At 40.1% G+C, this 13161-nt stretch overlaps 1 protein-coding gene across 7 annotated transcripts in view; it reads left to right on the forward strand.

The window, feature by feature from the left end:
• MRRF (mitochondrial ribosome recycling factor) overlaps nt 1-13161 on the forward strand; it is a 65175-nt gene that overhangs the window by 18196 nt on the left and 33818 nt on the right. For 3 of the 7 annotated variants that reach the window (XM_072631824.1, XM_072631825.1, XM_072631820.1), the window contains exons 1-3: nt 10-99; nt 6487-6697; nt 7957-8112. In XM_072631824.1, the coding sequence (XP_072487925.1) occupies nt 6514-6697; nt 7957-8112 (340 nt within the window). In that variant the 5' untranslated portion in view covers nt 10-99; nt 6487-6513. Of the gene's footprint in view, nt 1-9; nt 100-126; nt 201-227; nt 318-6486; nt 6698-7956; nt 8113-13161 lie in introns of those variants that run through there. The other 4 variants (XM_072631826.1, XM_072631821.1, XM_072631823.1 and 1 more) reach the window with 3 other exon arrangements.

The following is a 13161-nucleotide window of genomic DNA, read 5'->3' on the forward strand; positions in this document are numbered from 1 at the left end:
GCCTGCGCAAATTGCGCCGCTTCGTGACGTCACAGGCCTGCGTTGATGACGTGCAATCGGCAGAGAAACCCGTTTCCCAGGCAGCGGAAGCCACGGCCGGTGAGTCCGAGCCTCGGCCCAGCTTCCCTTTTGGGCAGGAGGCATCGCGGCGGAGCCAGAGAGGCGGGGACGCGCGTGCAGTAGCCCAAGCTCCGAAAGGAGTAGGCTTCAGGGTCCAAAGCATTTCCACTCCCTATCTCCCGGTCTCCCCACCCCCACAACCGACCTCAAGCGTTCGATTTGACCTTTGCGTGAGGGGAGGAGCTTGTCGCCTTAAAGTGAGGCTGGGAGTGTGGGCGGGGCTTCGCCTGAATTTACAAGACTCCTGGGCTTGGGGCGGGGCCTGTTATTTCAGGTCGAGGCTGGGGCGGGGTCTGCGTTCTAGGAGAGAGCTTAGGAGGAACGGGGGCGGTGTTTGTCACTGGAGCTAGGCTGAGAGCTAGGAGTGGAATCTAACCTTAAACTGTGATTTAGAGAAGCGGTTCTCAAGACGTATTAGTCCTTTTACACTCTTAACAATTATTGAGGACTGCGAAGAGCTTTGGTTTATGTGGGTTATGTCTGTTGATATTCACTAATAGAAATTAAAAGATTAAAAATATTTAATTCATTTAAAAATAGCAATAACAAACCTATTATGTATTTAGCATAAATGATGTAAATGCAAAATAACTATGTTTTCCAAAACAAGAAAACGTAGTGAGAAGAATGGCATTACTTTACATATTTTTTGCCAATCTAATATCTTGGCTTAATAGAAAACAGCTGGATTCTCATATCTGCTTCTGCCTTCAATCTGCCAGGATATGTTGTAGTTGTAGTATTATGAAGAAAATCTTGCCTGAAACAGATGTGTAGTTGGAAAAGGAAGAATATTTTAATAGGAAAATAACATCTTAGTATTATTACGAAAATAGTTTTGACCTGGGGGACACCTTTCCCTCCAGGGGGACCACACTTTGAGAACTTCTGACCCAAGAAAGTCATAATTTTCTACCAACCTCTAGTAAGGATCATAGAATCCTGTGACTTAGTGCTGGAAATGGGACTCAATCAATTAGTTAACATTAAGTGCCTACTGTTCCATGAGTTCTGGGGATACAAAGAAAAGAGGCAAAAGGCAATCCCTTTCCTCAGGGAGCTCACATTCTAATGGAGGAGACTACTAACAGATATACAAGCAAGATATGTGCAAGATAATAGGAAATAATTAGCAGAGGGAAGGCATTAGAATTAAGAGGAATTGGGAAATGGTATCTATAAAAATGAGATTTTAGTTGAGACTTAAAGGAAGCCAGAAAAGAGAGTATCCAGGCATGGGGGACTGTCCAAGAAAATGCCCACATGTGAAAGATGGAATGTCTTATTCACAAAACAGGAGACCAGTATTATTGGATTGAAGAGTAGATGTTGGGAAGTAAAGTAGAAGAAAACTGGAAAGGTAGTAGGGTGACTAGGCTATAAAGGGCTTTGTATTTGATCCTGAAGGTGATAGGGAGTTACTGTAGTTTATTGAGTATATGGGTGCTTACATTATTGGACCTGTGCCTTAGGAAAATGACTTTGGTGGCTTAATGGAGGATAGATTGGAATGGGGAGAGACAACTGGGCAGGTAGACCCACCAGTAGACTATTGCAGTAATCCAGGCATGAGGTGACAAGGGCCTTCACCAGAGTGGTGGAAGTGTCAGAGGAAAGAAAGGGGTAAGAGATATTGCAAAAATGAAATCTGTAGGCTTTGGCAATAGATTGGATATAGGCAGTAAGAGATAGTGCTCAGCTCAGAGATCAGCTCAGGCTGATTGCTAGGTTTCAAGCCTGAGGGACTAGGAGGACAATGATGCCCCTTACAGTAACAGAGAAAGTAGAAGGGAGGGAGGGATTAGGTGGAAAGATGCATTCTATTTTGGACATGTTGAGTTTAAGATATCTTTTGAATATTCAGTTTGAGATGTCTGAAAGACAGTTGGAGATGCAAGTATGGAGGTCAACAGAGAGGTTGGGGCAGGCTAGGTAGATCTGAGAGTCATCAGCATAGAGGTAGTAATTAAATCTATGGAAGCTGATGAAATCACCAAGTGAAGAAGTATAGAGGGAGAAGAGAAAAGGGCCCAGGATAGAACCTTGTGGGACACCTATGTTTAAAGGGTATGATCTGGAGGAGGATCCAACAAAGGAGACTGAAAAAGAGCAATCAGATAGGTAAAAGGAGAACCAGGAGAGAGCAGTGTCTGCAAAACCTAGAGAAAAGAGAATATCAAGGAGAAGAAAGTAATCAACAGCACAAAAGCAACAGAGAGGCTGTAGAGAATGAAGACTGAGAAAAGGCCATTGGATTTTGGCCACTTCTCTAAGACAGAGGTAAAGAAGGAGATGGAGGCAGAAGGTTACTGTATGAGTGATGGGAGATGATGAAGAGGGGAAAAGAGGGAGCTCACAGCTAACAGCCTCAATTTTTTTTTCTGTAAAATATGAGTTAAGGTTCTCAACTGAGAGAGTGTAAGAAGGGGGAGCCATGGGAGGTTTGAGGAAGGATGAAAAGGTTTGGAAGAGTCTCTGTGCAGAGTGGGGTAGTGAGTTGTTAAGGCAGATATGAAAGGACTACCTAGCAGCAGTGAGGACCCAGTTGAGGTTGTGCAACAAATTTGTAGTGGCCCCACTCAGATTGGTTACATGATTCTTTCCACCTCTAGAGATCATCTAGTTCAATCCCGTCATTTAAGTTATTAGAGAGGCAATGTAATGCCAAGTATGCTGGCCTGGGAGTCAGGAGAGACCTGGCTTGGAATTATGCCTCTGATACTTGTTTAGTGTGTGAATAAGTTACTCTGCAGTAACTTGGACCTTTCCTCACCTCAGCTCTCTCACCTCTAAGATGGAGATGATGATACTTGCCCTACCTCTACACTAATGTATGTAAAGTCCTTTGTAAAGTTTAAAGTGATGTATTAGCTGCTGTTGTTGCCCTTGTTGTCCAAATCCATATACTCTAACTCCAAATTCTTTGCTTTAGATGTTAGGAACCTTGGAGCTAATGAAGTCTAATACCCTGATTTTATATGTGGGGAGATTAAAGCCAGTGGAAGTGAATCTTTTTTGTACTCCAACATACTTTGCAGACTTCTTATTTGTTACTTATATGTTCACTCACTCTGCTCCAGCCAAACAGACCTTCTTGCTGTTTCTTGAAACTGCCCAGGCCAGGCATCGCATTTTTGTGTCTTGTTGCATGAGTGACTGCAATGTACTTCTTAGAATCTCTAGTTTCCTTCAGTACCTCCTCGTGCCTCCCTCCCCTGCTGAATTACTGAGTGTGTGTTTTGTGTATTTTAAAATGTTTATTTATATATGTAGCTTTTGTCTATTCCAGTAGAAAGTAAATTCCCTGAGGGTGGGACTACTTCATTTTTGTCTTTGTAACCTTAGTGCCTAAATGGGCCTAGTGCTGGGTAGGCATTTAATATTTGTTGATTAGGCATGAACTTTTCCCCTTCAACTGACCCTGCATTACCTCCCTTACTGATTGATGAGAAACTTGGGAAAACTACCATTAGCAGTCTTTCTGATGAGAATTTGTCTTTTAGGTGCAAAACTAAAATTGAATAATCCTAATGATACTCAGAAGACAGCTTGACTGGGCTCTTTTGGATCCCTTAGCTTAGCCACCTTGCCATGTGTCATTTTCTATTTTCGTAACTTACTGAGTGCTTCATTGGAGAATGAAGGAAAGGAAGAAGATGAAACTTGAATCAGGCAGTGATGTAGGTTCGCATCTGCCTACAATGGTAGAGGACGAAGAATGGTTTAAGGATTAGGATTTTAAAGATGAGTTTTTTGGAAAGTTGGTCTTGATTTTTAAAAATGTATATAGAGAAGACTGTGTAGCAAAATGATAACAAGTTGCACTTTTTTGGAAGTGACACCTGGAAAACAGTAGAAAGATCATTGACCTGTGGCTGGGGAGGCCTGGGATCTTGCCCTTTAGCTGTGAGGCCTTTTCACTCTTGTGGACTTCCATTTCATCTAAAACATGACAGGGCTGAACTGGATGATTCTAGCTCTAAATCTGTGAGCCTAAGATTCTGTGTTCTGAGGTCCCTTTTAGCATTTGTGTTCTGAGATCCCTTTCAGATCTGACATTTAATTTTTCTGACATTTTATGTTTAAAGGTATTTCCAGATCTAAAGTTCTAACATTCTATGTTCTGAGATCCCCTTAATTCTAACTCTTTTTTCCCCAAGATCCTTTCCAGATTTAACACTATTTTGTAAGGTTATTTCCATCTCTTTTATGATTAAATTTCATAGGCTTTGGAGTTGGAAGGGACCTTAGAAATAATTTGAGAGAAAAACACCGAATCTCAATGAAATGACTTCCTTGAAGTGTTACACAGACAAGAAGTAGCTGAGATCTGAATCAAAGCATTTGGACTCCCTAGTCAGTGCTTATTCTAGTTAATAAAATGTACAAGGTCTCTTTTAATTCTGATATACTATTTAAAAAAATATCTCCTATAATTCTTTCTCTTTCCATGTATATATTAAACATTGTTTTTAGTCTACCATATAATAATGTATCATTGTGTACTTGACAAGCTAGTAACATTATTGGACTTCTCCTTTCAAATTTCCTGACTTACGTGCAATTAAAATCTTAGCCTTAAATATTTCAATAATGTTGGTTATTTATAGAGGCTGTTTTCCGGTTCTTTTGTACTAGTTCTACTTTTGGACCCTGCATTTTCTTTCAAAGGTTGTTTATTTCTAACCCAGTTCTAGTCTTTTTTTTGCTATACTGCTTTCTATTACAACTCTCAAATAGGGGGACCAGGAAGCTTGTCTCAAATTGAGCGAGCAGATTGAAGCACGTGGTAGATTAAAAAAATTCAAACAATTCTTTCCACTAACACCGCCCCCCCCCCAAAAAAAACCCTACACATAATTAGAAGCCCATATTTGGACATGGGTATGGGTTAAAAAGTGACCATATTTGGCAGAAGCCCAGATATAGAAACCTCACCCAAAGCCAGCCTTTTACATAGTGCTGTGCTAAAATAGAGCAGGGATACTGCTAGTACCTGGTGATGTAAATTCCCTACAGAATTTGTTCCCATTGGCTCCTTGCATAGCTGAGCAATGTCCTGCATCCTTTGCTGCTAAGGAAATGCTAATTACTTTTACAAAATTCATGTGTTCGTAGTAACAAGAGGAGAAACTATTCACATTTAACCCATTAGTTTGCGTTTCTGGAAAGGCCATGCAATAATTTTTTTTTTTTTAAGGGTGACTATTAAAAACAGGATGGCAAAGAGGTTAGGAGTGCTGGGCTTGGAATCAGGCAGACCTAGAGTCATATAGCAACTCTTGACCCTTGTTCTGTGAATCTGTGTATATTTCTAAAACTTCTTTGTGCCTCAGGCAGCGAGCTCTTAAGGACTTAGCTATTAAGTCATAGATGGATTACCATCCAAGAGTCTCCCACTCTGAAGTCATAGATCCATGTGACTTGTACTTGACTTACACTGAAATATGAATCTTTGAAAGAAAAAATCCGGAAAGTTCAGGACATGTTGGAACAGAGATTGTTAGAACTGGAAGTTGCCTTAGAGATCATTTTATAGGTAAGGGTCCCGAGGCCCTGAGAAGGGGAATGACTATTAGGGAAACATAATTAGTGAGTGTCATAGCCAGAACTCGAACCCAGATTTCCCAGTTGTCATCCCTCTATACTGTATTACATTCTTTCTTTAGAGGGACTCATTTATTTTTAGAGGGAATCTATAGATGAAAACTGGAACTAATTGGTAAAGATGGCAGACTCAGGGTGTTGGCTAATTTATTCATCTAAAACAGTGCCTTGCACATAGCAGGTGCTCAAGAAATATTTGTCAAATGAACAAAATAACTCACTAAGTTATATTATCTGCCCAGCTGTGTGAGAGTCTCCTTTTCTCTCTAAAGCTATGAATACAACATTGCTATTCAACAATTATGTAGTTCTATCACAGAGGTAGCTGCAGGCTGGAAAATCTTTGAGGGTTTAAAACTATAGAAATGTAATGAGTAACTTGTGTTCGCACAGAGGAGAATGGCATCTTCCAGAACTCTAGCACCAATAACATTAAAAGCCTCAGATCTGATCCATGCTTTAGACTTGTAGCAAAGAAAAGTACATTCTAATTTGTAATCAGTGCATATGGAGCAGAAGACAATTTTAATTAAAAGCTGTCATGTAATTTTTCCCATCATTTTGTGCCTGTTGAGGGTTTTGAAAAAATCAGCTTAAAACCTGCCTCCTATAATCTGTACTCCCTGTTTACAGTACAGCATAGTCACAATTTTGTATATTTTTTCCGCATAAGTATTTCATTATAGTCAACAAGGTTCAGGTTGCCTCAATGTTGACTGCTTATTTCATATCTGTGAAAGGCTTTTCTTTCTTTCATAGATGATTTCTTAAGATCCGTTTTGAACCATGGCTTTGGGACTAAGATGCTTTCGTTGGGTGCAGCCTGGCTTCTGCCATTCTCTTTCAGTCTTGACAAGGTCTGTTTCAGAAATTAGACTGAAGAATATGAGCGTAACCTGGAATGACTGCCAGCAACGTGGGGCCTATCCAACTGTGCCCATCCGACATTTTGCTACCAAGAAAGCCAAAGGTATGGAAACCATGCCTTAATCTCTCTGTGCTTCTTTTTTTGGTTTTGCTTTATTTTGTTTTCTGATACAGTCATGGAACTAACACAAAAGAACAGAGCTGGGAAGGACCATAGCTCATGATAATAATTATAGTTCATTATTTACAGAGTTAGAACAGAGTCTATTAGAACTGAGAGAGACCTTAGCATGTAGAATATTGGAGCAATATAGCACAGTATATTAAAGTGGAAAGCAATCCTGAAATGCACAGTGCTAGACTTGGAAGGGACCCTAAGCCACAGAACATTAGAATAATAGAATACAGAATGAACTCTCATATCTTCATAATAAAATTAATAATACCAGCTAACATTTATATAGCACTTACTGTTTGCCAGGAACTACGCTAAGAGCTTTACACTTATGATCTAATTTTATCCTCACGATAGCTCTTCAAGGTAGGTACTGTTGTTACCCTATTTTTACAGATGAGGAAACTGACAAACAGGGTTAAGTGATTTGCCCAAGGTTACACAACTAATAAGTATCTGAGGCCAGATTTGAAGTCAGGTCTTCCTGACTCCAGGTCCATATCTGAACAGAAATCACTTCCAGAACATCCCCGACAAGAAATGGAGTTTCTGTTGTACTTTGCTGTTTAATGTTTTCTTTACCAAAAATCTCTGGAAAGTAGGACAGTTATTATTATTTTTTTTTGTCTGGAACTGTGGTTGGTTTAGGGAGCTCTGTTATATAAACTAACTGCTTCTACTAGTAATCATAAGTAAATGTTTGACAACTTAAAGTCCTAGAGAATTCCCTGGGGCACTAAAAGATTGAGTGACTTATCCAGGGTCATAGCCAGGAAGTGTCATGGGTGGGACTTGAATCCAGGTTTTTCTGACTCTTTATCCACCATACCACGGTTCTTTGGCAGGTTATTACTATCCTCATTTAGCAGAATAAGAAACCGAGGCTCAACGAGGGGAAATGATTTGCTTAATACATAGATGTTAAGGGGCAGAGTTGAAACCCAGCCTAGATCTGAGGTCTCTCAGGGTCTCTTGATTCTGAGCCCAGTCAGCCAATTAGCAAGCAGTTATTACGGGATTACCATGTGTCAGGAGTTGTGCTAAACGCTGGGAGTGTGGGAGTACAGAGAAAAGCAAAACCAGGCCCTGCCCTCAAGGAACTTCCATTCTAAAGGAATTTAAGTCCAGTGTTTATGGATGTTAATGCTGCTCCTGCTGCCTGTGTTCACTGTGTGTTTGATTCCTAGCCAAAGGTAAAGGACATCCCCAGCCCCGAGTCAACATTAATGCATCCTTGGTGGAGGACATAATCCATCTGGAAGAGGTACATGTGGAGATGAAGTCTGTGGTTGAAGCCCTTAAGGATAATTTTAACAAAAATCTCAACATAAGGACCTCTCCAGGTTAGTAACATACATGTTGCTACCCAATATATAATAATATGTTATTACTGTAAGTTAAATACACAAGGATAGGGACTTAACCTGTGATTTCATTGATACAGGGAATTTGCATGAGGAAACTTGCTCCACTCTACAATTTCTAGTCTTAGGGAGTTGCTCAGACTACTGAAAAGTTGAGTTACTTGACCAGGGTTCCACAGCCAGTATGTTTCCTACATAAGACTTGAACTCAGGTGTTCTTGTCTCTGATGCCAGCTTTCTATCCATTGTGCTACATGATAAGTAATTAGGACTGGGAGCTTTGATCTGCATACTCAGATTTCTTCTGGTTTATTACTGTTCATCACTCACTGGGAACTGAATGACTATAACCTTGAAATTTCCAACTAAAGAGTTTCTACATCCTGGGCTTGACCAGGAAGAATCCGTTTGGGTTAATAACTTCCTGAAAATGGCTTTTTGTAAGTGGGAAATGTCAGAAATGTCTATGAGAACTGTTTGCAGATGTGATGAAGAGCCAAGTTGTCAGCTTACACGTCAGCAAGGCAGGAAAAATCCAATTTCTACTAAATGAGCCTTTTGGAAATTGTCATCAGCCTAGTGTCAGGCTCACTGGCATCTCTGGAGGTAGGGGAGTTTGGGCAGGGATCCCCCCTTTTATTCCCCTTCAGGATAGGCTGTTTTATATAAGATATTTGAAAATATTTTATTAAGTTGCTCTTGAGCAAACAAAGAGAATAACATATGGTTCCATTTGTAAACATCATTATATACACACTGAGCTGTAAGATACAACCAGCATTAAGGAAGAATACCATTCTACTCCTTTGTCAGCTTTTGTCAACTGGGACATAGCTCTCTTTGCTGACAGGAGAGTATGCCATTCAGTCTCTTTAACTGTTTATTTTAACCTTGCTTATTGTTTTTGGTGTGAAATGAATAAAAGGTGGCCCCTTTCCCTGGTGTGTTTTATCTGCTAACATTCTGTAGTTAAAACCAGAGAGCAAGTAGAGGAGGAGCTCTGGGAGAAATATGATACCTAAAATTGGCCAGTAAATTCTACTCTACTTGACCAGAAAAGATCTGCTGGATTGGCAGAGAGAAGCCACTGTGTGTAGTTTGTTAAATGTTAACCTCAGGGAATGTGAAGTGCAGAAAAGAGGAGGAGGTGAGCAAGATTCTTGCTGAGGACTGATGAGAGGGAAGACTTTAATATGCTATGGATAGGCATAAGGGGTGGTAGCTATTATCAATGTAGATTGAAAATTGCACCTGTTTTTATTGTACTTTTAAGTTCATAAAATACTTTTCTTTCACCATTATCTTTGAGGTGAGGAGACCAGGATTATTATCCTTGTTTGCAAGTGGGAAAATTAAGGTTCATGGAAATTAAGTGATTTGTCACTGGTGTCACAACTAATTTGTGTTGAAGCTGGGACTTGAATCCAGGTCTTTTGACTCTAAATTCCTTACTCTTCTCACCACATCATGATGCTTAAAAAGACTTCTACTAAGATCACAGAAGTACTTTCTTTGGCAAAGAATCTCATGACAAATAAGCAGAGTGGAATTAAGATGCACCAGAAAGCCTTTTCCCCTTCATCTTCTTAATTTCTGAGTGATTTTTGTATAGGACTAATAATAAGATTCACACTGGCACCAGCTTAACAATTTACAGTTCTTTCCTCAAAATACTCCTGTGAGGTAGGATCATTGGTTTTAGAGCCAAAAAGAGTCTTAAAGATCATTCTCAATTCTCACTTTCGAGGAGAAAATGAGTCCAAGAGAGGCAAATTGATTTGCTTAAGATAACATAAAACATTTGAACCCAAGCTCTGACTTACAAAGGGAACAGTTCTGATGTGCACCCATATTGGTCCCTTTAGACAACCAATATGAATGCACAGAGAACCTACTAATCAACTTAGATTTTAAGATGATATTTGGAGAATAGAAACAAGGACAGGTAATTAATATAAAAAATTAATACAAAGTAGGAGTTGGATGATTGAATGAAAAATTAGCAAGTGCTTACTATGTACTAAATCCTGGAGATACAAGTAAAAGCAAAGATAGTCCCTGCCCTCAGATCAAGCAAACCAGCATTTATTAAAGCACCTACTATGTGCCAGTCACTGTCCTGAGTCCAAAGTACGAGGAAAAGCAAAATTAGTCCCTGTCCTCAAGGAGCTTACAGTCTAATTGAAGAGACATGAAAGATATGAATGAAATGAAAAGAAAATGAAAGATAATCTCAGAGGGACTGCACTAACATTAAGGAGGACCAGGAATGGCTCCTTGCAGAAGATGGAATTTTAGTTGAGACTTGAAGGAAGCCAAGAGGCTGAGATGAGGAGGGAGAGAATTCCAGGCATAGGGAAAAAGTCAGTGAAAAGACCCAAAGTTGGGAGATGAAGTGTCTTGTGTGAGGAACAGTGAGGAAGCCAGTGTCAGTACATCATACAACATATGGAGGGTGGAGGAAGATTGGAAAGGTAAAAAGGGGTCAGACTCTGATGGACTTTAAAAGCCAAACAAAGGATTTTATATTTGGTCCTGGAAGCAGTAGGGACCCATTAGAATTTGTTAAATAAGGGAGTAGTGTGGTCATATCTGTGCTTCAGAAAAGTTTACCTAGTGGATGATGAGCTAGAGTGGGGAGAAACTTGAGACAGGGAGGCTAGCTTAAAGGCTTTTACAGTGGTGCAGGCATGAGGTGATGTGGACCAGCCTCAGAGTGGTGGCAAGGTCAAAGGGAAGGAGAGGGCATGTATGAGTGATGTTGGAAGCTACCTTCCAATTCTGTCAGTTCTACAATTGATAATACTTGGCAGCATATTGGATACTGAGGGTAAGAGACTGAGAGAAGTCAAAGATGACTCCTAGGTTTTGAGCTTGGTCCTTGGCAAATGGTGGAAGTTAGGAAAAAGGGAGTATTTGGGGGGAAGGACACAGAGTTCATTTTTTGGATATGTTGAACTACATATGTCTACAGGACATCCAATTCTAGGTGTCCACTGAGCAGGTAGAGATAGAAAACTGGAAGTTAAGAGAGAGGAGGTCTGGAGAAAGGTTATGGCTGGACAAATAGGTCTGAGAATTTTCTGTATGAAGATGATAATTGAATCCATGGGAATTGATGACCAAACAAAATCATATAGAGGAAGAAGAGGGTCCAGGACAAAGGTTTCTTGGACTCTCACACTTAGGGGGAAGCAGAACTAGAAGAGAACAGTGTGATGAAAACCTAAAAGAGAGTATCAAGGAGAAGAGAGTGATTGATAGCATTAAAGGCTGGTAGAGAGGTCAAGGAGAATGAGTGTTTAGGAAAGGCCATTAGAGTTACAGTTTGGGGGAGTGGTGGTCAGGGAGGGATATTTTGGTTTGAAAATGACAGAAATGGGGAGTAGAGCCACAGAAGCATTAGATGGATGCCACCTCTTCAGGAGCAGTGACAGAATTGATTTGATTATATTCTGGAACTGGACAAGAGTGGAGTAAAGGGTAGGCATTCAATAGCATGGCAGCTGATAGGGAGACAGCCAGGAAGTGACCTTATGGCACTATAACAGCAATTTTAGAGATGCTGAAACTTAGAATGAGCTGATGCTGGCAAGGAAAAATAAGAACATGAATAAGAACAACATGTTTTGTTGTTTTTTTTAAAAGTGATATTGGAGAAAAGAGAATCGTTGCTTGGAGTGGATGGGACAAGGGGATAATTGATTACATAAAGAAAGTATAGCTTCCTAATTCTTATTTTGCTTGTTTTCTGTGCCAAAGAAAGTGATCTTTACATTGGAGAAGATAGAACAGAAATGACTTAAAAGATAAAAAAGAAATAAGCAATAAAGAAATAGAAAGCATGTTATCGGCCTTTAATGAGTTCAAGGCACTTGACCCAGATAAACTACCTCCGCCATTCCTGAAAGAACTAGCATATGTGATTTCTGAGCCACTAGTAATAATATTAGAATGATTTTGGAGATCAAGAAAGGGGTTGAAGGACTGGAAAAGATTTGATGTCCCAGTTTTCCAAAAAGGGAAGAGAATGGAGTCTGTAATCCATAGCACGGTGACCTTGACTTCAAGTCCTGGCAGATAACATTAGCCAATATCTGTAAAAGAAAGACCTTGATGCAGCCTTGCATCAATAACACATCCTAGGCCTTATTACCTTTTCTGAAAGGGTTACTAATCTGGAGCATAAAAGAAAGTTGAAAATGTAGCTGACCTATTTTTTTTTAAGCAAAACATTTGGTAAAATCTTTTACACTGTTCTTGTGGAAGAGATGGGTAGATGTAGGCTGGAGAATAGTGCAGTTAGATTGAATTGGAGTTTCATAAATGACCAGGTAAAGAGCAGCCCTTAGTGGTTCAGTGACAACTTGGCAGGAGGTCCCCACTGCAGGGCTACAGAGATCTGTGCTTGTCCCTGTGCTGTTTAACATTTATATTAATGACTTGGATAAAGGTGTAGATGATGCAAAGCTTGGAGGATAGCTCATTCCTTGGATAATGGAGCCAGGATCCAAAAAGATTTTAACAGGCTAGATCATTGGACTGAACTTAATAAGATGAAATGTGATAGAAGTAAGTGTAAAGACTTAAATTTGGGTTCAAAAAAGCAGACTTTAGGGACAGCTAAGTGGTGCAGTGGATAGAGCATAGGTCCTGGAGTCAGGAGGATTAGAGTTCAAATTTGACTTTGGATACTTACTGTGTGACCCTGGGCAAGTCACTGTAATAAGAGTTAAAGATCTTCCCCTGCCCATTGATAGGCCTCAGGTGAAGCCCATTAAGGGAAGCTTGATTAGGGGAGACTTGTTTTGCAGGAAGGTCTACACCTTTTGTTAATTATTAATGAGGCACTGGGTCACTAGGGTTGGGATGCCCTCCAGCTCTGAAAAGTGTATATATACTCTATGGTGAGGTTTTGCTTTGGGGGCTTACTCTTTGGAAGAATGTGTGATATGACCAGGTGAGATACTGGGTAGCCCTTCCCCCCATCCCCATGCTTTGAAAACCTAGATGTTGGTCCTTCTCTCT

This window comes from Notamacropus eugenii, chromosome 1 (genome assembly GCF_028372415.1).
Source record: "Notamacropus eugenii isolate mMacEug1 chromosome 1, mMacEug1.pri_v2, whole genome shotgun sequence".
Lineage (NCBI taxonomy): Eukaryota > Metazoa > Chordata > Mammalia > Diprotodontia > Macropodidae > Notamacropus > Notamacropus eugenii.